The 26,343-nt window shown below is 43.4% G+C and overlaps 1 protein-coding gene across 3 annotated transcripts in view; it reads left to right on the top strand.

Annotated features, from left to right (window-relative positions):
- Positions 1 to 26,343, top strand: part of LOC124286657 (lysosomal alpha-mannosidase-like) — an 89,090-nt gene extending 62,747 nt beyond the window's left edge. For all 3 annotated transcript variants that reach the window (XM_046723058.1, XM_046723057.1, XM_046723059.1), the window contains exons 12-27: positions 243 to 282; positions 516 to 585; positions 4,447 to 4,560; positions 5,670 to 5,780; positions 10,259 to 10,388; positions 10,692 to 10,753; positions 15,384 to 15,650; positions 16,098 to 16,216; positions 18,405 to 18,506; positions 21,266 to 21,353; positions 22,509 to 22,595; positions 23,668 to 23,758; positions 24,401 to 24,537; positions 25,159 to 25,314; positions 25,676 to 25,802; positions 26,165 to 26,343. In XM_046723058.1, the coding sequence (XP_046579014.1) occupies positions 243 to 282; positions 516 to 585; positions 4,447 to 4,560; positions 5,670 to 5,780; positions 10,259 to 10,388; positions 10,692 to 10,753; positions 15,384 to 15,650; positions 16,098 to 16,216; positions 18,405 to 18,506; positions 21,266 to 21,353; positions 22,509 to 22,595; positions 23,668 to 23,758; positions 24,401 to 24,537; positions 25,159 to 25,314; positions 25,676 to 25,802; positions 26,165 to 26,280 (1,817 nt within the window). In that variant the 3' untranslated portion in view covers positions 26,281 to 26,343. The remainder of the gene's footprint in view (positions 1 to 242; positions 283 to 515; positions 586 to 4,446; positions 4,561 to 5,669; positions 5,781 to 10,258; positions 10,389 to 10,691; positions 10,754 to 15,383; positions 15,651 to 16,097; positions 16,217 to 18,404; positions 18,507 to 21,265; positions 21,354 to 22,508; positions 22,596 to 23,667; positions 23,759 to 24,400; positions 24,538 to 25,158; positions 25,315 to 25,675; positions 25,803 to 26,164) is intronic.

The raw sequence follows: 26,343 nt of genomic DNA, 5'->3' as shown, positions 1-26,343 counted from the left end.
TTTCTGATTTACAATCGGGAGTGTCTGCCCACCAAGAGAAGGGAGTAAATATGACGGTGGTTAGAAAGATGTAATGTCCCTTTGTGCGTTGAGATGGAAACCACATTCTGTCCATACAGTCAGTTTTAAACCTGAGGTATCCTTTCAAGTACAGAATTTGACGATGTGTCTTTAAGTATGATACGGACGCCCACCCCACAGTCCGTGTATCCATGTAACATGTGCGTGTCTCCTCCCCTCAGAGAGCGCCGTGGCGGTGCTGCAGCATCACGACGCAATCACGTGAGTAGATTAACGAAACTTTGGAGATGAAGGGATGTCGGATTCTAAGCGTAATTCCTTAAAGAGTGTTGATTAGCAGATTAGCAACATTTCCATCCGTCGAAATCAACTCATCAGAGTTTTAACATCTAAAGTCCACTACTGTTTTAACTGTCATATTCTTGACCATGAAGCCGGTCCCTATCTCCCCAGACCCATGCCTCCCCCGTCAGCTGTACCTGCGTGTGTTTCAGGGGCACGGAGATGCAGCACGTCACTGATGACTACAACAAGATGTTGAGTGAGGGGGAACTAGCGTGCCAGGTGAGGGATTGCCGTGTATACTTGTCTGTCATACAGGCCCCAGCTTCTGTAGCCCTGCGCTAATGGAATCTAGATATTAAATCTCATACACAGTCTCATGTCTGGGATAAATCACTCGCTCAGGCCACCGATATATCCCGGTCAGTCTACGCTTAACGAGATCATAAACAAGAAGTTATTCTACGTCGAACGCTGGATGCTTCTCGGCAGGATTACATACACCTGGTGTCTTCGAAAGCTCACTGAATATAAAAACGAAACGAGGCAAGAGACGTTGATGACGTTTGCATGATACGACATGCAGGACGTGAGTAGGTGGAGACAGGGATCAATACCTGGAGGCCTGGTCCCAGGGGACGGGGTATACCCACGTTATGGACATGGAACAGGACGTCAGTAGGTGGAGACAGAGATCAATACCTGGAGGCCTGGTCCCAGGGGACGGGGTATACCCACGTTATGGACATGGAACAGGACGTCAGTAGGTGGAGACAGGGATCAATACCTGGAGGCCTGGTCCCAGGGGACGGGGTATACCCACGTTATGGACATGGAACAGGACGTCAGTAGGTGGAGACAGGGATCAATACCTGGAGGCCTGGTCCCAGGGGACGGGGTATACCCACGTTATGGACATGGAACAGGACGTCAGTAGGTGGAGACAGGGAATCCTGGAATACCCAAGTTATGGTCATGGAACAGGACCTGGAGGCCTGGTCCCAGGGGACGGGGTATACCCACGTTATGGACATGGAACAGGACGTCAGTAGGTGGAGACAGGGATCAATACCTGGAGGCCTGGTCCCAGGGGACGGGGTATACCCACGTTATGGACATGGAACAGGACGTCAGTAGGTGGAGACAGGGATCAATACCTGGAGGCCTGGTCCCAGGGACGGGAGTATACCCACGTTATGGTCATAACAGGACGTTATGGACATGGAACAGGGACGGGGTCCCAGTAGGTGGGTCGACAGTAGGATCAATACCTGGAGGCCTGGTCCCAGGGACGGGGTATACCCACGTTATGGTCATGGAACAGGACGTCAGTAGGTGGAGACAGAGATCAATACCTGGAGGCCTGGTCCCAGGGACGGGGTATACCCACGTTATGGTCATGGAGGTGGAGACAGGGATCAATACCTGAGGCCTGGTCCCAGGGGACGGGGTATACCCACGTTATGGTCATGGAACAGGATCAGACAGGGATCACCCTGGAGGCCTGGTCCCAGGGGACGGGGTATACCCACGTTATGGTCATGGAACAGGACGTCAGTAGGTGGAGACAGGGATCAATACCTGGAGGCCTGGTCCCAGGGGACGGGGTATACCCACGTTATGGTCATGGAACAGGACGTCAGTAGGTGGAGACAGGGATCAATACCTGGAGGCCTGGTCCCAGGGGACGGGGTATCCCCACGTTATGGTCATGGAACAGGACGTCAGTAGGTGGAGACAGGAATACCTGGAGGCCTGGTCAGGGGACGGGGTATACCCACGTGGAGGAACAGGATCAGTAGGTGGAGACAGAGATCAATACCTGGAGGCCTGGTCCCAGGGACGGGTATACCCACGTTATGGACATGGAACAGGACGTCAGTAGGAGACAGGAGACAGGGAGACGGGTATACCCAGATCAATCAATACCTGGAGGCCTGGTCCCAGGGGACGGGGTATCCCCACGTTATGGTCATGGAACAGGACGTCAGTAGGTGGAGACAGAGATCAATACCTGGAGGCCTGGTCCCAGGGGACGGGGTATCCCCACGTTATGGACATGGAACAGGACGTCAGTAGGTGGAGACAGGGATCAATACCTGGAGGCCTGATGGACATGGAACAGGGACGGAACAGGTCGTCCAGTAGGTGGAGACAGGGATCAATACCTGGAGGCCTGGTCCCAGGGGACGGGGTATACCCACGTTATGGACATGGAACAGGACGCCAGTAGGTGGAGACAGAGATCAATACCTGGAGGCCTGGTCCCAGGGGACGGGGTATACCCACGTTATGGGGAACAGGACGCCAGTAGGTGGAGACAGAGATCAATACCTGGAGGCCTGGTCCCAGGGGACGGGGTATCCCCACGTTATGGACATGGAACTGGTCGTATATCAATGTAGAGACAGGTGGTGGTGTTACGATCACTGTCGATTGCTCTACCCTAAGGTTGTCTTGGTGTTTCTATCCAATGTTGTACAGACAGTGAGTCACCGTCACTGAAATATATGCAATATACTAGACACGTAGCAGTCTAGCTGTTGACCCCTGGCTTCCTGAATACTCGCTGATAGGACATTGCACACTGAGGAACACAGGTTTCAGTGCATTAGTGAAGATGGTGCCGTGCTCTATCTACTGAAGAACACGCGGATTAAAGAATGATTGTAATGAGGACAATGCGTATCGTACACGTTGCACTAAAAACACTCGGATGCCGCTTCAAATGCAATCAGAAGACAATGATTGTCGTACAAACACACATTTTAACTTATCTCTGGTTCTAAAGTCGTAATTGATTGACGTATTCCTTTTAGAAAGAGTGGAAGTGTAGATGTAGGTTTCCAACTGAATACTGTGGCAATGGATCTTCGATCAGCTAGCAGTGACAGTAAACAGTTGTACATACGGGAATATCAAGTGGTTTTATCTCGATCAGAATAACACATCGATAGTTCGCCTGTTGACCAAACACTGAATCTTAACAGTAATTCGATAAGCCATTTAGTATGTAATATAGTCACATACCAAACAGTGTCCAAAGCATTTGCTTCGCTACTGAAATTCATTCACTCGTTTCGTTATGCTGTTAGAACAGTAACAGATGTGAATTTCAAACCTGTCCCAGAAGCCTTATCTCATTATGTTGTCTCACGAGACAATAGAACCATTCCTCCAAAATGACCCGTTTTCGCTGACTATTATGACCAATCTAAGTGGAACTTCTAAGTGCTTTTATGAGCATCGCTTGCAGTCTGAGACATGTAGAATGCATTTACATTCATTTCAACGGGCGGAATTTCCCGTTTCGTGTCGTCTGGTGTGGGGTATATTTGTGCTTAAAAGCTTTTACACATCTTAATTGCAAATGATGATCCCGCATATGCATTAATGCTGAGAATGTTTGTCTGCCAGGAACTTAGAGAAACGTCCTCCATTGTCGTTGTAGTGTTGGCAAACGACGGTCTGGCCACATGTACTTTATATATGTAAGGAGTGGTTGTTAGCGGCAATAAATATATTTACACAGACAATGAACCACAAAACGGACGTCAGCCCGGTACAGTTGTTGTAAAAAGTAATGAAAAACATTCACGAAGCCTTATTTCCATGACAATCATGATGTAGGCGCCAGCTACACTACACCGTGCAACATCATACATACATCAAGGAAGATAAAACTGCGATATGTCACTTACTAACGGGTTTAATCCCACTTTGAAAAAGAAATCAAGTATTTCTGATACTGATATACTTTAAGGGTTCCCTTGTTCTCTTGTGGTTTGGTGAATAAATCGCTTCCAGGATTATACCAGTTAGATCGCGACCTGTCGGTTGATGTTCAGGACAAGCGCTGGCGTGTGTCCGTTTGTGGAAGCCATGGGGATGGATTTAGTGCTGACAAACCTAGACACACAATGGGGACAAACCAGAGTTCAGGTAACCGGTGAAACTTCAACAACCCTACATCTGCTTCATCTCTATTAAGCAAACACGATGAAAGAACGTTCCACTATACATCCAGGATGCGGCAGAATACTTTTGGTGTTGAATCTTCAAGTCAGTCCTTTCAAATTCATATTTCAATTTACAGTTCGGGCTCCGTTTTGATTAATCTGTATGTTGTCTTGTGTTTTTCAGTCGGTGATCGAAGACGCCTACAGGGCCCTGCTGCCACCACCAGCGGCTCCCAAGCAGGAGTTTTGTCCTTTACTCAACATCAGCGTTTGTCCAATAACAGAAACTGCTAAATCGGTATGTACAATGCCGGGTGTACATTTCATCTGAATATCTTGCTGCTGTAGTGTTACTGGGACACGTCCAAGTTTTGGGGATAATCGATTGCATGTCGTTTTCGTATTACTTCGAGACAACAGGGTACAGTTATTCGAACTTCGGATATGGACGGACCAGCACGTAACACTGCCGTTATCGAAAATATGAGATAATAACTTTCATGAGGTTTCACAGAACGATATTCATAATGGCTGGCAAGAAAAACATTCGAGACAAAGTGGATTACTTTTACTCTCACAATTACCGGAACGTTTGCGATCCATTGCATGTGATCTCCTGTGATGAGCAATTTACCTCAATGAAGATGAAATATGTTCAGAATCAAGACTGTCATTTACAAATATTTTCGGCCTGTGAATCATATAGCCATCCGTTCTACCATGAAAGGCTATTGACTCACTTGCTGTGTATATGGGTTGGTCATACACAGCCCCACGGTCTGCGTGGTGTAACGGGTGTCCACCCATACCCATGTGTGAGGTATTGACTCCTGTTGTCACGTGTTAGTCCAAAGCCAGTAATAGTTCGTAGATTATGCATGTATACATTTATTGATATTGTATTTAACTGAATACTGTGTACCCGTATCGTAACGCGTGTACCTCCTTTTCCCGCATGGAGAGGGACTCGATGACCGACGGCGATGTAGTTTACTCAGAGACCATAATAAGACTTTATGATATGGTCAATAAACCACTTTTATGACATTGCCCACTTAACCCTGGCTTGCATTCACCCCGACATATGGTTTTCAGTCTGTCGGAGAAACGCGCATGTACGTTAAAGACACGTGGGACCAAATCTGAGGCTGTGCAACACGCTGTGCAGTTGCATTAACGTGGGGTCATCACTTATATGATGAGGGCGCCACACCCACCCTTTCGTGTCACCCTAGTGATACGGAGACAGTTTATCTCGGACTTTCCACATCACTATAGGCTTTAGTCATGTCGTGAAGTAACTAATGGACGGACAGACAGACTGAGATAACTATTCATGATAATTTGACATACGAAAACCTTCAACTATAATCAGACCTGTACTCATTGTTTTCTTTTGCTCAACAGTTTACCGTCAACTTATTCAACCCTCTTGGCTGGCCAGTCACCCATTTCGTCAGGCTGCCGATCCCTGGCGGGACGTACAAGGTGCTGGGAGAGGGCAAGGTCACGGCTGAGGTAAGACACATTATTACCAGACAAAACCAATATTACAACTATTTTGCTGCCATGTATGAGTGATTATCTTTGTGTGATTATCTATTAACGATTAAACTGAACGTGCTACAAATGTAGTTACCGTCACACAATAACTGAAGCAACATCGGTGTGTCTTTCGGCGCAGCTGTTGATACAGACTATGCCGATGTATTGATACATTGCTCAACTATTGCAATTATCTACAGCCCACACTATTAAACCTGTGTCAGCAATATCGCACGAGGCCGCTCAATGACGGACCAACCATCTGATATTGGGAAGGGGTGAGGAAGCGTCTTGCGTCTTGTATGAGCGGACTGCTTTTTTCAGCTGCAGTTGCAAAACCAGATATGCATTTATTTCTTCCTCAGTCAGGAGAATAATTATTATGCCCCGCAACGCGTTTTGCGGGGACTATTAAAGTGGACTCCGTGCGTCCGTCGGTCCGTGCGTCCGTCCGTGCACATTCGTCTTTTCCGGAGCAGAACTTTAAAACCGTTCAATATTTCTTCACCAAACTTGGCACATAGATAGATCTGGTGATGTACTGGTGACTTTTGGTAGTTTGGGATTTCTGATTAAAATATTGTTTGCATTTCCATGGCAACAAGTTTGACTTCGACTGAATTTGGTGGTTGTACTCCTTTCTGGAGCAGAACAAAAACAAACAACCAACTTTCAATACTCTCCTTCCACTTTGCAACATACAAGCCAAAACATTTGACATAATCATAACTAGTAGACATATTCATGAAGAGTATTTTGCCATTGCGGGGGATATTTATGACTTTGTCTTCTTGTTTTGCATTTAGTTCAACCGCTCAAATCTTATTTGCCGCCCCTCCCCCTCTCCCAACCATTAGTTCCCACACCACACACCCAGCCACACCTTTCTCGGACATCAGTCCCTGGTCTACTTGTCTGTGTGATGAAACAAACCTCATTGCAGAGCACCAAACATTTTACGTCAAACGGTTCACGGTGCTCCTTTCTTGTGTGAGTGTATATAACAAGTGGCTTTGACATTGGCGGTATCATTTTTTCATGTATGAAAAACAACGTTAGTTTGATGATTGAGCATAATGATGAAATTTAACTGTGGAATTAGCTAGTGAATTAAACATTGATAGCTACTCTGTTTGTCAATGGAGTTAATTGTTTTGATTTCGATGTGTTTGTCTACATGGAGCGTATGTTTGATTTGCTAGCCGTTAACGATACGACACTTATACACTGTTTGACTTGTGCCTGTGTTTCCGGCAAGTCTGCAAGATTGTCAATAATGTTAATTAGCCAATGTGTGATATAGTTATTTTCCTGATCTATGTTTGGGAACACCCTGTCCAGAGCACAAATACACTGCACATTCACTTCCACCGTATCTCTGTTCCGTAACGTGGTCGGCAGAAACCCTTTCGGGACTGGCTTTTTACTCGTTTCTTAATTAACATAAAATTGGCTTTGCGGATTATTTTCTCCAAAATGTAGTCGTTATATTTTTTAAGCTTTTTTATGAAATGTTATACTTCCCATCTGCATCACGGTGGTCATGTTTTGCTATTAATTTCTGTAATGCTTTTTTGGAGAACGTGAATCAGCTGGTACGGCCGCGTGTGCAGTGTGTTCAATTTCAATATTGCACCAGGAAGCTGAATGAATAATACATAACGTTACATTAGTATTGTACGGCGAGGGTAATATGGACAGTCGTTGCCAAATCCCTGAATAAATCGACCACGCCACTCAAAGTAAAATGAGGGTTTTTTAGTGAGTGTTATCTCTCGTTAAAAAGGTCAACGTCCTTATATTCAAAGCATGAATGATTGATGTTCGATCGATTGAAGTGGGCCACGCGATATGTTATCAGGTAATTGTGTCGTTTTAGGTCAATTGATTGCTTCTAATAACTGCTGCAACAGACAATTGAAATTGAAACATTATTCATGATCATGAATTCGCATAATGCATAGTTGAATGCTGCTGTCAGTATTAATATCGTGGTATGCCGGCTGTAACGATCGACAATGACTGCGTTGTCTTCATGTTTGTATTGTAGTCGAACATCAGAGATTAAGCAGATATTCTTCAAAAGATCTCTTTGAAGTAGTTCTGGCCTGGGGATGTAGAGAAAAATGAAAGTAAAAGGTCTTTAGAAAAGCTGATAAAGACAAAGGGTCATACATGTTATTTCAGTATCTTCAGTTTTCTGTCTAATGGTTGCTTTAGTACATTTAATGATTGTAACCTTTTTTATCATCATTATTAAAATAATAACTGTGATGTTATATACATTGTAGTGATTGTGCTTTGTATTTATGCATTGTTGTTACCTGTGTAGTGGTGATCATATGCATTGTTGTTACCTATGTAGTGGTGATCATATGCGTTGATGTTATATATAGAGATGGTTACAGAAAGTGATGGTTACATACAGTGTATAATGATTTTATGCACAGTGATGGTTACATAAAGTGATGGTTACATACAGTGTACATAATGATGTTATGTACAGTGATGGTTACATATAGTGATGGTTACATAAAGTGATGGTTACATAAAATTATAGTAACATATAGTGATGGTTACATAAAGTGTTGGTTACATAAAATGATAGTAATATATAGTGATGGTTACATGAAAACAGTAATGGTCATGTATATTATTTGCTTGTAAAAAACGTTACTTGTGTTGATCTCTTTAGAGAATCAAATAAGATACCAAAAAGGTTCTTTTTGCTGTTTTGATTCAAATGAATTGACATTTTGTCAATTTGGCAGTTCAGTATCTTAAATCGTTGCTCCCAGACCCGGTAATATACATGATTAAGTTACCTATCCCCAGACCAGATCTCTTCTTGTGTCGGCCTCGTCAAGGTCACATACTGTGTTGTAAACTCGACGGTGTGACTTGCCAAGGGAAATATAATTCACTTTAACTTCAGACCTGGCATAAAAACACCCAGATCGTCACAGTTGAGGGAGATGTAGAAAGTCTTCAACTCTTTTCAAAAGTCCCCTCAAACTACAAGGCCACATCTCGTTTTTGCTGTCAAATCAATTTCTTTAGGTCCAACATTTGACTTGCGAAGTTGGCCGATCAGTGGCCTTATCCATGTCTAATCAAATTGAGTAAATTGTATTACATATCTGGATTTCTTTAATAACTTGATGTGTCTGTTTTTAGCTGAAGGATACTTCTTCATGCATGTCCGTGATAAACATGTAGACATTGTAAGACCATGAGGACATTGTAAGACCATGAGGACATTGTAAGACCACGAGGACATTGTAAGGAGGACGAGGACATTGTAAGACCACGAGGACATTGTAAGACCGAGGACATTGTAAGACCATGAGGACATTGTAAGACCATGAGGACATTGTAAGGAGGACATTGTAAGACCACGAGGACATTGTAAGACCAGGACATTGAGGACATTGTAAGACCACGAGGACATTGTAAGACCACGAGGACATTGTAAGACCACGAGGACATTGTAAGGAGGACATTGTAAGACCACGAGGACATTGTAAGACCACGAGGACATTGTAAGGAGGACATTGTAAGACCATGAGGACATTGTAAGACCACGAGGACATTGTAAGACCACGAGGACATTGTAAGGAGGACATTGTAAGACCATGAGGACATTGTAAGACCACGAGGACATTGTAAGGAGGACATTGTAAGAACATGAGGACATTGTAAGACCACGAGGACATTGTAAGACCACGAGGACATTGTAAGGAGGACCCTGTAAGACCATGAGGACATTGTAAGACCACGAGGACATTGTAAGACCATGAGGACATTGTAAGAAGGACATTGTAAGACCATGAGGACATTGTAAGACCATGAGGACTTGTAAGACCATGAGGACATTGTAAGACCATGAGGACTTGTAAGACCATGAGGACATTGTAAGACCATGAGGACATGGAACCATCCCTTATGGGTAAAAGGGTCATGTCTAAATGTTCATCATTTAAGTAGGATACGCCGCCTGTTGTATAAACATTAGACTGACTTTGGATGTATTAGCAGCTTACACGCAGTAGATGCAGCTGAACTGCATTGCCTTTTACATGGATTGGAGGAAAAGCATTGAATAAAAACCCGTGACATAGTTGCATCATTGCGTCAGTAATCACCTGCAGTTGTTTACCGAAAAGTCTTCCGTCTCAGGGCATTGTGTTGTGAGTGTTCAAGTGGGTGATCGATTCATTGTGAGTACAGTGTTTGAAGTCTACTCATTCAGTCAAAACCTGCACATGTTAAACTCCCCTCCTTTACAATACGTGTGACAGCCGAGTCAAAAATTATAACTTGATTATACCCAACCCGTTTGGTGCTGGAATATTGGTGATAGCGGCGATACACGACACTCACTCTAACTGTATTGACATCGCTTTGAACGTACCATGTATCCTAATTTCCGTTCATTGTGGATATTCCAGACAGTGCCTCTGTCGCCGTCAACTAGCGCTATACCAGAACGAGGCCAGTCCACAGCTAACGCCGAGCTGGTGTTCAGAGCTGACGTGCCACCGTTAGGGTTCGCTTCCTATAAAGTGAGCAAAGAGTCCAGTAAGTACAACAGTTATACAAGTCGTGATTTTGATGTTGACATGAGAAATAAACGACCAACTGATTGTCTGGAAGAACTGAAATAGACTGACATATCTGATATTTCACATAAACACAGAAGTTACCAGAAAACGTTATTAATATTTGTAACGTTGAACACGAGCCAACATCGGGATCGTCTAGACGAGTCTCTTGAGCACTGATATATCAACTTAATATGTGTTTCCTGTTGGTTTAATGTCCCCCTTACCGGTTTTTACTGTAAGTATCATGTAACATTTTGTATGATGCTGTCGCCTGTAGGTTCGGATGATAGCCCACCACTACAAGATAACACAAGGGATGACATTGTCATAGAGAATGAGGTAAGAAATCAATATCCCATTTTCGTTTCACACCTAACGGTATTTTATACAGAGGGACAGAAAAATGAAACATGCTATGTACTCCGACGGTAAAGACAGATTACCTAACATCCACGTGCCACCGGCATCTCGCAGTCACCTATTTCAACAATATTGAGTTTCGTCAGCAGTAAATATTGTGACAATAATATGCTACCTTATTTTCCACGCCAGTATAAGAGCACAGTTGACATTATATCGATATTGACATGGCTAGTACAATGTCAGTATAAGCGCACAGTATTATATCGATATTGACATGGCTAGTACAATGTCAGTATAAGCACACAGTGGACATTATATCGATATTGGCATGGCTAGTACAATGTCAGTATAAGCACACAGTGGACATTATATCTATATTGACATGGCTAGTACAATGTCAGTATAAGCGCACAGTGGACATTATATCGATATTGGCATGGCTAGTACAATGTCAGTATAAGCACACAGTGGACATTATATCTATATTGACATGGCTAGTACAATGTCAGTATAAGCACACAGTTGACATTATATCTATATTGACACGGCTAGTACAATGTCAGTATAAGCGCACAGTTGACATTATATTGATATTGACATGGCTAGTACAATGTCAGTATAAGCACACAGTGGACATTATATCGATATTGAGATGGCTAGTACAATGTCAGTATAAGCGCACAGTTGACATTATATTGATATTGACATGGCTAGTACAATGTCAGTATAAGCACACAGTTGACATTATATCTATATTGACATGGCTAGTACAATGTCAGTATAAGCGCACAGTTGACATTATATTGATATTGACATGGCTAGTACAATGTCAGTATAAGCGCACAGTTGACATTATATTGATATTGACATTGCTAGTACAATGTCAGTATAAGCAAACAGTGGACATTATATCTATATTGACATGGCTAGTACAATGTCAGTATAAGCGCACAGTTGACATTATATTGATATTGACATGGCTAGTACAATGTCAGTATAAGCACACAGTTGACATTATATCTATATTGACATGGCTAGTACAATGTCAGTATAAGCGCACAGTTGACATTATATCGATATTGACATGGCTAGTACAATGTCAGTATAAGCACACAGTTGACATTATATCTATATTGACATGGTTAGTACAATGTCAGTATAAGCGCACAGTTGACATTATATTGATATTGACATTGCTAGTACAATGTCAGTATAAGCGCACAGTTGACATTATATTGATATTGACATGGCTAGTACAATGTCAGTATAAGCACACAGTTGACATTATATCTATATTGACATGGCTAGTACAATGTCAGTATAAGCGCACAGTTGACATTATATCGATATTGACATGGCTAGTACAATGTCAGTATAAGCAAACAGTGGACATTATATCTATATTGACATGGTTAGTACAATGTCAGTATAAGCGCACAGTTGACATTATATCTATATTGACATGGCTAGTACAATGTCAGTATAAGCACACAGTGGACATTATATCGATATTGACATTGCTAGTACAATGTCAGTATAAGCACACAGTTGACATTATATTGATATTGACATTGCTAGTACAATGTCAGTATAAGCACACAGTGGACATTATATCGATATTGACATGGCTAGTACAATGTCAGTATAAGCACACAATGGGCATTATATCTATATTAACATGGCTAGTACAATGTCAGTATAAGCGCACAGTTGACATTATATTGATATTGACATGGCTAGTACAATGTCAGTATAAGCACACAGTGGACATTATATTGATATTGACATGGCTAGTACAATGTCAGTATAAGCACACAATGGACATTATATCGATATTGACATGGCTAGTACAATGTCAGTATAAGCGCACAGTTGACATTATATTGATATTGACATGGCTAGTACAATGTCAGTATAAGCACACAGTTGACATTATATCTATATTGACATGGCTAGTACAATGTCAGTATAAGCGCACAGTTGACATTATATTGATATTGACATGGCTAGTACAATGTCAGTATAAGCGCACAGTTGACATTATATTGATATTGACATGGCTAGTACAATGTCAGTATAAGCAAACAGTGGACATTATATCTATATTGACATGGCTAGTACAATGTCAGTATAAGCGCACAGTTGACATTATATTGATATTGACATGGCTAGTACAATGTCAGTATAAGCACACAGTTGACATTATATCTATATTGACATGGCTAGTACAATGTCAGTATAAGCACACAGTTGACATTATATCGATATTGACATGGCTAGTACAATGTCAGTATAAGCACACAGTTGACATTATATCTATATTGACATGGCTAGTACAATGTCAGTATAAGCGCACAGTTGACATTATATTGATATTGACATGGCTAGTACAATGTCAGTATAAGCGCACAGTTGACATTATATTGATATTGACATGGCTAGTACAATGTCAGTATAAGCACACAGTTGACATTATATCTATATTGACATGGCTAGTACAATGTCAGTATAAGCGCACAGTTGACATTATATCGATATTGACATGGCTGGTCAGTATAAGCACACAGTGGACATTATATCTATATTGACATGGCTAGTACAATGTCAGTATAAGCGCACAGTTGACATTATATCGATATTGACATGGCTAGTACAATGTCAGTATAAGCACACAGTGGACATTATATCGATATTGACATGGTTAGTACAATGTCAGTATAAGCACACAGTGGACATTATATTGATATTGACATTGCTAGTACAATGTCAGTATAAGCGCACAGTTGACATTATATCGATATTGACATGGCTAGTACAATGTCAGTATAAGCACACAGTGGACATTATATCGATATTGACATTATACAATGTCAGATATTGACATTATATTGATATTAACATTGCTAGTACAATGTCAGTATAAGCACACAGTTGACATTATATTGATATTGACATGGTTAGTACAATGTCAGTATAAGCACACAGTTGACATTATATTGATATTGACATGGCTAGTACAATGTCAGTATAAGCACACAGTGGACATTATATCGATATTGACATGGCTAGTACAATATAATTTCACTGACGTTGCCACTGTATTGTTATCCATGTGTCGAACCTCCGCTTGTGTCGACGTCAGGTGCTTGCTTTACTATAACGACTAGTTGAATGTTTGTTTGTCCCAGTGGATCCGCCCACATTGACAAGGGACGGCAATGTAAGGGCATGTTTGGATGACTGGAAATGAGTATGAAAGTTATCAGATGTTCCCATATGACAGTCGATTACCATTCGTTCATTTCAATACTTCCAGGTGTAGCTATTTTATGACTACTACATATAACTGTGATAAAAGGTTGATTTTCATAGCGGCTTAATATGTGGATATTATAGAAGTGGGTTGGCGTTGTGGAGACTTTGTTGTATGTACTGGGTGATTGAGTGGGGCAGAAACTGTGACCTGACCATCACGACATGAGAATGTAAGGCAGTTTAAAGGGTTTAGGTTCGGGTGATGTTTAAAACTGGTTCTGGTTAAAACCAGTAACCTCGGCCTCGATTTGCAAACAAACCATTACACATGACTAGACATGTTAATCATTCATTTATATTGTGTTAGGGTTGAGGTTAAGTTGTCCTAACCAAGGTAAAATGTGGTGTACGTGCCTCGTGCCTTGCTTTCAATCCTCGTTATCGTATATTCTTTTTGACCTGAAGTGAATGTAAGTAGAAACGCTCATATATATAATTAATTTGGAGTAAATCTAACACGATATGATTATCTGCCATGGGCATAGGAACGGTTTTCAGAGAGGGGGATAATTTATGAAAAGTATTGAAAATCAAAATGAAATTGTAGTTATGGTAAGGTAGATATGGTTTCGTCTTGAAAAAAAGTCCACGTTCTCTCTCACAGTCAACAGTCACTCACTCTCTCTTTCACACGCGCGCACACACGCACGCACACACACCTACACACACACACACACGCAGACACACACACACACACACACACATCTTCACTAATCTCTATATAGGAAACCAACTGTTTCACATAGTCTGCCATCAGGTTTTGTGTCACCTGAGCACAGTGGACTGTGATTTATGTATATAGATGTTCTACTTGTCCAGCTCAGATTATCATCACGATATATCAACATGATATCACAGTTCCAAGTTTGAAGAGTTCAGTATATTAAATTTGTTTCCTAAAGCGTATCAAATATGATCATGAAACACGCTATTGACATTTGCTGTCACTGATACTTTAATGAACAGTCATTTGTAGCTCATCTGACAGAAAGTCAAGTGAGCTGATGCCAAGTTTGTCCGCCGTGCGAACGTCGAGATCTATAGTTGACATTTGAACTTCCACCATACCGCTATAGTGACTTATAAAGCTGGACATTCACACATGTCTTCCCACAGATGATGGCACCCCAATGTTTTAAAGAGGTTCGAATCCGACTTTCAATATGGCCGCCGAACATATGAGTGGCGATTGCATAGACATACATATTCAGGTTTTCACACTGACGAATGTCAAAGTTAAATTTTCTGTGATATTGTGAGGATTATCATGGGAAAACATCGTCTTTTTCAGTTTTTATTGTTAACGGTTGATGCTGACAGCGGTTTGACTAAGACGCTGACAAACAAAGCTACCCAGATGAAGATTCAGTTCGAGCAGAGCTACAGGTATTACCTATCAAGTGAAGGCCAACAGCGGGACCCTAATGACCGCACTGGGGGCTTCCTGGGGTCACACAAACGGGCGTCGGGGGCGTACGCTTTCGTCCCGAAGGAAGGTCAAGGCCCTGTTAGACTGAGCGGCCATGACACTAAGGGCGTCAACGTCAAGACATTTAAGGTAGGCATCCACCAGGAGTATGTCATGATTATGCTCTCGGCACCTGTAGCATGGGACGTCCTCATCCCCTTCATCAGCTAATTATATTGATCACTTTACAGCCTTTGCACATATCACCGGTATTACAGGAGAAAGAAATTGTATACGTGTACAGAGTTAAGGGTCGGGGTGTCAGACCAGGCTCCATCAGTGGCTGACCTTGCCCAGGTACGATTAATTATCGTGATATTGTTAGAACATTCCTGGTGATGTAACTAGCAAACACAATGTTGATCTGAAAGGACTGTTGTGCAATTTTCAATCATATAGGTCGTATCCATTACCTGGTGCCCCTAACCGGCATTGCTGGTATATTGCTGAAAGCGGCATAAAGTAACTCACTCACTTGCTACCGGGTCTTGCTTGTTCATGATTAATAATGCAGAGTTTGCCATTTGCGTATTGCAGGGTTTGAACGCTCTAGAGATCCATCAGGAGTTTTCCGGCTGGGTAACCCAGGTGATCAGGCTGTATGACGGAGCACCATACCTGGAGATGGAGTGGACAGTGGGGCCTTTACCTGACGAGTAAGTACAGGTAGCAAGTCAACACGACCTACACACAGACATTTAATTCTCGTGGTAGATGACAGTCATGTAAAACAATTCAGCGGCTGCTACTAAGTAGCAACGTGAATCACACTCAATAACACGTCAAGATTGGAGTAGTTGTTGTTATCCTGGAATGGGGGACTTGTTCATTGGGCTATGTTGAGTACACTGGGCTATGTTGAGTTCACTGGGCTATGTTGAGTACACTGGGCTATGTTGAGTTCACTGGGCTATGTTGAGTTCACTGGGCTATGTTGAGTACACTGGGCTATGTTGAGTTGGGCTATGTTGAGTACACTGGGCTATGTTGAGTACACTGGGCTATGTTGAGTACACTGGGCTATGTTGAGTTCACTGGGCTATGTTGAGTACACTGGGCTATGTTGAGTTCACTGGGCTATGTTGAGTTCACTGGGCTATGTTGAGTACACTGGGCTATGTTGAGTTCACTGGGCTATGTTGAGTACACTGGGCTATGTTGAGTTCACTGGGCTATGTTGAGTACACTGGGCTATGTTGAGTACACTGGGCTATGTTGAGTTCACTGGGCTATGTTGAGTACACTGGGCTATGTTGAGTACACTGGGCTATGTTGAGTTCACTGGGCTATGTTGAGTTCACTGGAGCTATGTTGAGTTCACTGGAGTTTGAGTTCACTGGGCTATGTTGAGTACACTGGGCTATGTTGAGTACACTGGGCTATGTTGAGTTCACTGGGCTATGTTGAGTACACTGGGCTATGTTGAGTTCACTGGGCTATGTTGAGTTCACTGGGCTATGTTGAGTTCACTGGGCTATGTTGAGTACACTGGGCTATGTTGAGTACACTGGGCTATGTTGAGTACACTGGGCTATGTTGAGTTCACTGGGCTATGTTGAGTACACTGGGCTATGTTGAGTTCACTGGGCTATGTTGAGTACACTGGGCTATGTTGAGTACACTGGGCTATGTTGAGTTCACACTGGGCTATGTTGAGTTCACTGGGCTATGTTGAGTACTGGGCTATGTTGAGTACACTGGGCTATGTTGGAGTACACTGGGCTATGTTGAGTTCACTGGGCTATGTACACTGGGTATGTTAGTACACTGGGCTATGTTGAGTTCACTGGGCTATGTTGAGTTCACTGGGCTATGTTGAGTACACTGGGCTATGTTGAGTACACTGGGCTATGTTGAGTTCACTGGGCTGGCTATGTTGAGTTCTATGTTGAGTTCACTGGGCTATGTTGAGTACACTGGGCTATGTTGAGTTCACACTGGGCTATGTTGAGTTCACTGGGCTATGTTGAGTACACTGGGCTATGTTGAGTTCACTGGGCTATGTTGAGTACACTGGGCTATGTTGAGTACACTGGGCTATGTTGAGTATCACTGGGCTATGTTGAGTACACTGGGCTATGTTGAGTACACTGGGCTATGTTGAGTTCACTGGGCTATGTTGGAGTTCACTGGGCTATGTTGAGTACACTGGGCTATGTTGAGTACACTGGGCTATGTTGAGTACACTGGGCTATGTTGAGTACACTGGGCTATGTTGAGTACACTGGGCTATGTTGAGTTCACTGGGCTATGTTGAGTACACTGGGCTATGTTGAGTTCACTGGGCTATGTTGAGAGTTCACTGGGCTATGTTGAGTTCACTGGGCTATGTTGAGTTCACTGGGCTATGTTGAGTACACTGGGCTATGTTGAGTTCACTGGGCTATGTTGAGTTCACTGGGCTATGTTGGAGTTGAGTTCACTGGGCTATGTTGAGTTCACTGGGCTATGTTGAGTACACTGGGCTATGTTGAGTTCACTGGGCTATGTTGAGTTCACTGGGCTATGTTGAGTTCACTGGGCTATGTTGAGTTCACTGGGCTATGTTGAGTTCACTGGGCTATGTTGAGTACACTGGGCTATGTTGAGTACACTGGGCTATGTTGAGTTCACTGGGCTATGTTAGTACACTGGGCTATGTTGAGTTGAGTACACTGGGCTATGCTGTTGAGTACACTGGGCTATGTTGAGTACACTGGGCTATGTTGAGTACACTGGGCTATGTTGAGTACACTGGGCTATGTTGAGTACACTGGGCTATGTTGAGTTCATTGGGCTATGTTGAGTTCACTGGGCTATGTTGAGTTCACTGGGCTATGTTTAGTTCACTGGGCTATGTTGCAGAGAGAGGGAAACAAAGGAGGTGATATCCCACTTCGTTACCGACTTGCAGACTCGAGGGATTGTGTACACAGACTCTAATGGACGCGAGATGATTAAGAGAAGGTAACTGTCACTCATCTACATTTCGTATGTGTACAAATACAAAGATAACAGTAAATTTACTGATAGGAATGAATTAAAAAAGAAGTCATGAGTTGAAAGAAAATGTTATTCTTGGACGTCAGCAGCAACTGAATCAAGTCCAGGTTGCATGTCCCGCGAGTCCCAGTTATTCCCCTGTAACGTGTCCCGGTTATTCCCCTGTAATATGTCCCGCGAGTCCCGGTTATTTCCCTGTAACATGTCCCGCGAGTCCCGGTTATTTCCCTGTAACATGTCCCGTGAGTCCCGGTTATTTCCCTGTAACATGTCCTGCGAGTCCCGGTTATTTACGTGTAACATGTCCCGCGAGTCCCAGTTATTTCCCTGTAACGTGTCCCGCGAGTCCCGGTTATTCCCCTGTAACATGTCCCGCGAGCCCCGGTTATTCCCCTGTAACATGTCTCGTGAGTCCCGGTTATTTCCCTGTAACATGTCCTGCGAGTCCCGGTTATTCCCCTGTAACGTGTCCCGCGAGTCCCGGTTATTCCCTGTAACATGTCCCGCGAGTCCCAGTTATTCCCCTGTAACATGTCCCTCGAGTCCCGGTTTTTCCCCTGTAATATGTCCCGCGACTCCCGGTTATTTCCCTGTAACATGTCCCGCGAGTCCCAGTTATTCCTCTGTAATATGTCCCGCGAGTCCCGGTTATTCCCCTGTAACATGTCACGCGAGTCCCGGTTTTTCCCCTGTAATATGTCCCGCGAGTCCCGGTTATTTCCCTGTAACATGTCCCGCGAGTCCCAGTTATTCCTCTGTAATATGTCCCGCGAGTCCCGGTTATTCCCCTGTAACATGTCACGCGAGTCCCGGTTATTTCCCTGTAACATGTCCCGCGAGTCCCGGTTATTCCCCTGTAACATGTCCCGCGAGTCCTGGTTATTTCCCTGTAACATGTCCCGCGAGTCCCAGTTATTCCCCTGTAACATGTCCCGCGAGTCCTGGTTATTTCCCTGTAACATGTCCTGCGAGAACCGGTTATTCCCCTGTAACATGTCACGCGAGTCCCGGTTATTCCCCTGTAACATGTCCCGTGAGTCCCGGTTATTTCCCTGTAACATGTCCCGCGAGTCCCGGTTATTTACGTGTAACATGTCCCGCGAGTCCTGGTTATTTCCCTGTAACGTGTCCCGCGAGTCCCGGTTATTCCCCTGTAACATGTCCCGCGAGCCCCGGTTATTCCCCTGTAACATGTCTCGTGAGTCCCGGTTATTTCCCTGTAACATGTCCTGCGAGTCCCGGTTATTCCCCTGTAACGTGTCCCGCGAGTCCCGGTTATTTCCCTGTAACATGTCCCGCGAGTCCCGGTTATCTCCCTGTAACATGTCCCGCGAGTCCCGGTTATTTACGTGTAACCTGTCCCGCGAGTCCCAGTTATTTCCCTGTAACGTGTCCCGCGAGTCCCGGTTATTCCCCTGTAACATGTCCCGCGAGCCCCGGTTATTCCCCTGTAACATGTCCTGCGAGTCCCGGTTATTCCCCTGTAACGTGTCCCGCGAGTCCCGGTTATTCCCCTGTAACATGTCCCGCGAGTCCCAGTTATTCCCCTGTAACATGTCCCTCGAGTCCCGGTTATTCCCCTGTAACATGTCCCGCGAGTCCCGGTTATTTCCCTGTAACATGTCCTGCGAGTCCCGGTTATTTCCCTGTAACATGTCCCGCGAGTCCCGGTTATTCCCCTGTAACATGTCCCGCGAGTCCTAGTTATTTCCCTGTAACATGTCCCGCGAGTCCCGGTTATTCCCCTGTAACATGTCCCGCGAGTCCTGGTTATTTCCCTGTAACATGTCCCGCGAGTCCCGGTTATTCCCCTGTAACATGTCCCGCGAGTCCTGGTTATTTCCCTGTAACATGTCCCGCGAGTCCCGGTTATTTCCTGTAACATGTCCCGCGAGTCCCAGTTATTTCCTGTAACATGTCCCGCGAGTCCCAGTTATTCCCCTGTAACATGTCCCTCGAGTCCCGGTTTTTCCCCTGTAACATGTCCCGCGACTCCCGGTTATTTCCCTGTAACATGTCCCGCGAGTCCCAGTTATTCCTCTGTAATATGTCCCGCGAGTCCCGGTTATTCCCCTGTAACATGTCACGCGAGTCCCGGTTATTTCCCTGTAACATGTCCCAAGTGAGTCCCGGTTATTCTGTAACATGTCCCGCGAGTCCTGGTTATTTCCCTGTAACATGTCCCGCGAGTCCCAGTTATTCCCCTGTAACATGTCCCGCGAGTCCTGGTTATTTCCCTGTAACATGTCCTGCGAGAACCGGTTATTCCCCTGTAACATGTCCCGCGAGTCCCGGTTATTCCCCTGTAACATGTCCCGCGAGTCCCGGTTATTCCCCTGTAACATGTCCCGCGAGTCCCAGTTATTCCCCTGTAACATGTCAAGCGAGTCCCGGTTATTCCCTGTGACATGTCAAAAGAGTCCCTGTTATTCCTCTGTAATGTGTCACGCATGAAGTTATTTTTCAATAGTTATGAGGAAACTAATGTTATTTTGCACGACTAATAATAACCTATCCTCTTACAAAGTGTCTACATGTCAGGAAATACTCAAATAAAGACCTAGCAAGGTTCGTCCAATTACAATGTCTCGCCATGGTCGTGGATGGTCCGCAGGAATCAGAGTCTGGTAACTACACTTTATCGGTTTCGCATCTGTTGCCGACTATCCATCACTCAATTAATCACACTCTCATTAGAAAAGCAAACTCGTTTCTTTTTTCAGACTAGATAAACGTGAGACCTGGAACCTGACTGTGACAAGCCCTATTTCAGGCAATTACTATCCCGTCACTGGCAGAATCGCTCTACAAGTAAGGGAAACAATTACATTAATCGACGTACATGTACTTTCGCCGAAGTGGGCGTTTAAATCCGTCGGGCGTACCGTAGCCACTGACTGGCACTAATCTAATGCGATTTCCCTCTCAAAATGAAATTTTAATTTCAGTTTCATTTTTCCACTAGAGTAGCTCTTTTGATTACGTGGAAAACATTAACAAAACTTTAAAGGGTAAAGTTTTAAAAATAATGATGTTGATATTTGAAAGATTAATTGGCACTAACTACTTAATGATAGCGGTGGCCGCTGCACCAAAAACAAATACACTTCATGCTGATCCCACATCGGCAGTTTAATAAAGAAATGGTTATTCAAATGAGGGGTCCTGGAGGAATCAGAGGGGGTAACGGTTGCCCCTCGACACGAGCAATCCCTGGGTTCCATTCCTCAATGTGATGCTTCCCTGTGTGTCATTGGTACTTGGTGATATGATGATAGTTGTACACTTGTTTAGACCGCCATATAGCTGGAATATGGCTGAGTAAAACTAAACTCACTTGTTTAGAGTTTCCACCTTTGTTTGTTTTTCTTCGTGAAGCTTGGAGTCAAATTGCCCACTAAAGGATGCACCCTCTGAAGCATTCTTAACAACTCTGTCAACCTATGATTATTTTAGAGCTGACTTCAACGTTGTTGTGTTTATAGTTTAAACATGAAAACCCACGTGCGTATCGTTTTGTGCGTCTATATCTCCACAAACGACATGCCATATTGGGGTAATTGTTTTAAATTATATACAATTTTAACTTCACTAACTGTGAAATTCAAGGAAATTGTGCACACAAACATCGCCGATTCTATTATCAGTCATGCTGTTGATCACTGGACTGTCTGGTCCAGACTCGATTATTTACAGACCGCCACCTTATAGCTGGAATCTTGCTGAGTGCGGCTTAAAACTAAACTCACTCACTCACTCACTCACTCACTGACTGTAATCAGTCAGATAGGAAACAGTAACCCAGGAGTCGGCGTAGCCTACACTGGTTGCGGTATATTGAAACCTAGATGAAAAACATCAACCAGTCTTGGGCCATAAATCACTTTCAATATATACAGTTGACCGTTCCCTGCTGTTAGTGTTTCAGTGTACATGATACGATAATGTAATTACTGTTTTATCCAGGATCAAGACAAGCAGGCCCAGTTGACGGTTCTGACAGATCGCTGCCAGGGTGGAGCCAGCATCAACGATGGGGAAATCGAGCTACTGGTAACTTATTCTGTCAATATTATCTATAACAATTCTCATACACTGACAAGACAGACAAATGGAATGTTAGGGTATGCTTTTAACCACCGGTTGATCGGTTTTGTAACTCGAATTCATACAAGACCACGGGATAAAGCTTGAAAATATTGTCGCGGCGGAAAGCTACATTCACTTGCTATTGATTTTGAGAGTTCCTTAGCTTACCTTCCCCTCGGGTAATCAGGGCGCCAAGTTATAGGCACGTACGCTTGTACAAACCCCGACCCCCCACCCCAACCCCCCCACACACAGACACACGTGCACGCTCACATGCACGCACGCTCACAGACACACGACGGTATGAACCCATGGCATACAGACATACCGTTTGGATGAAACCTTTACGCAACTATTGACTTTCCTTTGCAGCACTGGGATTTCAATAAGCATTTCATATTACTCGATGACATCATCATACGGCTCGCCAGGTCAACCGTCTGTGGAGATGTAAACCATTATTGTATTTGAGCGATTATAAATTTTAAGCAACGACACCACAATGCAAAGCTAGTCGAGCAGTGGACTGCAGATGTCGCTTTGAGTTTCTTGCTTTGTTTTATAACGAAATCGATGCTATACGTATTTTGTTTTCATGGCACAGTTGTATGCAGCTTAGATTCACACACAGATAATGATGATGATAGGCGGTGACGCTGATCCGGTAACCCCGCTACTCGCTGTGCAGGGTTATACACCATAGACATTCCCGGATCCGCTGACTTGGTCTGAATCCGAGATTGACCATGATATAGCACCATACCAGAAGGGTTCCTGGAGGGTTCCCATACTAAAATATACAGACATAGACATAGTGCATATGTAGTGATCCGTGAACATACGGGTCAGAATTGATCTTCAGCAACCCATGCTTGTCATAAGGGTCGACTAACGGGATCACAAGAAAAGAAGTAGCTTGTAGAATCTTTAGGGACAATCTGTTTTGAAATTTGTTGGAATTGTCTTGCCACGACGAGGGAAAGCCACTGTCGGCTGATGGTTGAATAAGTCTTCATGAGTTGTCTCCCATTTCCAGGTACACCGACGTACGTTCAAGGACGATGACCTTGGAGTGCAGGAGCCGCTGAATGAGAAAGGGGTTGACGGCAGAGGTCTCATAATCAGGGGTAAAAATAAGGATACGGCTCAAATAGTGATCGGAAAGTTTCGTTCATACGATGGAGAGTGACACTGAGACACATTTGCATTTGTAGAGGGGTTCTGTGTTCTCTATAATACAGTTACACATAAACAATTTGTTTCGGAAGGGCCTGGTGACATGCGACTGAATGTGTGATTTATGGAGTTGACTCACTCACTTTCACGGTCTTATTTAAAATGCATTGGAATGATAAGTATGTAAAGTGTAAAGCAGGTTAATTGATATGGAGTTTACTTTTAAAGTGATGCTAACAGCTGTAGGGTTGCTAGCAACAACACAGAACTGATGTACTTGAAGGGGAAGTTGTAGGGAAACGGAACTTTAGGTCAAGATGTTTTAGGTCATTCACACGTAGGTGGGCAACCAATTGAAATACATATTTGCCGGTGGTTTACTTTAACGAAGTTTCATGACCAAGCATTAATCTAATCAAACCGAAGAAGAAATCTCTTGTGATATTTTCACTCTGCAAACTCCCACCCATCGTCGAGACTTGAAGCCGAGACATCATTGCATTGAACAGTTGTATAACACAGCTGCATTCGTTTGGTTTTTATCATTTGTAATTGCATACACGATCACATATTTTGGCTTTTTTATATTGTAGGCAAACACTACGTATTTCTGAACACGATAGAGAAGACAGGTCAAGATTTCCGACCCCTGGGGCTGCAGTTCCATCACCCACCGACAATGTCGTTCTCTGCCCCTCAGCAAGATCTGACAGATTCTTTGCGTACACAGGTGAAAAACACGCTTTGTTCAATTGACAGTTTTTCCATCATTTACGAAACAGAATAATGTTTAGTGCCCAGGGCGAGTTGAAGAAGATTGAAGTCAATCAACGTTGTTAAAAAAACATACTTGAAAGAAAATGTAGCATCTGTAAGCAAACAATTGATCATTCATTCCAAGATATCAAACCCAAGAACAGACTGAAAAACGGTCGTGTTTGGTTGCCAATAGCAATAGCAACTTTTGCGAATACGATCCATAACGGGAGACAACTCTACCACTCCTTTGTCGCTTACGCCGATTTGTTCCGAAGCTCCCGTAAAGTTTCTGCGGCACCAGATATTTTCCTTATTGTAGAATGTTTCAACTATCCACCAACAGTGTGCACCAGGAACAGGTCTACAGATTGTTCAAACCTATTGGGAAGATCATATAGAGAAGCAATACCAGTTTGGGTTCATAGAAGCATCCGTCCCAATGCTTCCAGACGACCTGAACGACAAATCTGTCAGCAGGACCTATCAAACTGTTTAATATCGATGTGACTAATAAGTATTTTTTTCAGCGTGAAACGCGGTACAATGTCTACAGTTAAGCGGCAATGAAGACATTGCATGTTTTACATTTCAGTGGTCAGGGTTGTCTGCCCCTCTCCCGAGTAACGTGCACCTGCTGACCTTGGATCAAGTGCCTGGCAAGGTTAATAAACTGTTGCTGAGATTAGAAAATATTTTTGAAAAACGGGAGCTCGACGAATCGGAACGAATTGCAGAATTAGATTTAGAGGTGAGTCCACCATCGTAATAATTGACAAATATCGGTATATAGTTCGGCATTCATTGTTTGACTGATAGTTACTTTACAGTTAGTGTGAAGCCCATATCTGGTGTCCCCCGCTGTTATACTGCTGGAATAAAGCGAAAAACGGAGTAAAACCATACTCACACAATACTTTGCAAGTTTTTCCCTTAAAATCATACATACATAGATCGATAGATAGATAAGATGGTAGTGGTAGTAGTAGTGGCAGTGGCAGTAGTAGTAGTAGTAGTAGTAGTAGTAGTAGTAGTAGTAGTAGTAGTAGTAGTAGTAGTAGTATGGAGGACTTCGCTGGTTGATTTAAATTCTAAACGTTTTTATGTTTCAGGATGTATTTGCCAAGTTTAGAGTGACTGGAGTAAGGGAGTTAACTCTTGGTGCTAACCACGACGTGAGCAGTGTGCGTCGACTGAGGTGGATGAAGCCTGATGGGAGTTTAACACCTTCACAAGTCGGTACGGTCTTCTGTACTTCATTGACGTATTAAGTTTGACATTCCTCAGACAGTATTTGATACATTCTCTTCTTAGATACCAGCAATTGCTTTCGTCAAATTCGTTTGTGGTTTGGTGGTTAAGCTACTATTGTTCCATTGAGAGGTGATACAAGTATGCGATACACGTATATATTATCTAATAGTAATGAAGTGTATAGAAGTTAGTTTCAAGAACAGTATAAGAAGTGTGCATAATCCTTCGGACTTAAACTTTAGTTGTTTCTTGGAACCTAATATGCTGTCGAGATGTTCATTATACCAAACACACGGTAATGCTTCAAGTGATAGATGATCTGTTTAACGTGTGTTTGTGTTTACCAGGTTCCACAGAAGGGCGGTACAAACACGAGCCCCCGTTCACCATAACCCTCATGCCCATGGAGATACGAACATTCCACATCGACGTGATCCAGAAAAATTATCAATCGGGGACATGAACATTTTATGCACCATATGTATTTGAATATCGTATATTTTATTAAATACTCTATTTTTTCTAA

The sequence above is a fragment of the Haliotis rubra genome, unplaced genomic scaffold (assembly GCF_003918875.1).
Source record: "Haliotis rubra isolate DU_JTF1 unplaced genomic scaffold, ASM391887v1 Scf39, whole genome shotgun sequence".
Taxonomy (NCBI): Eukaryota; Metazoa; Mollusca; class Gastropoda; order Lepetellida; family Haliotidae; genus Haliotis; species Haliotis rubra.
Note: the sequence above shows the minus strand (reverse complement) of the source record. Positions and strands in the feature narration are given on the sequence as shown.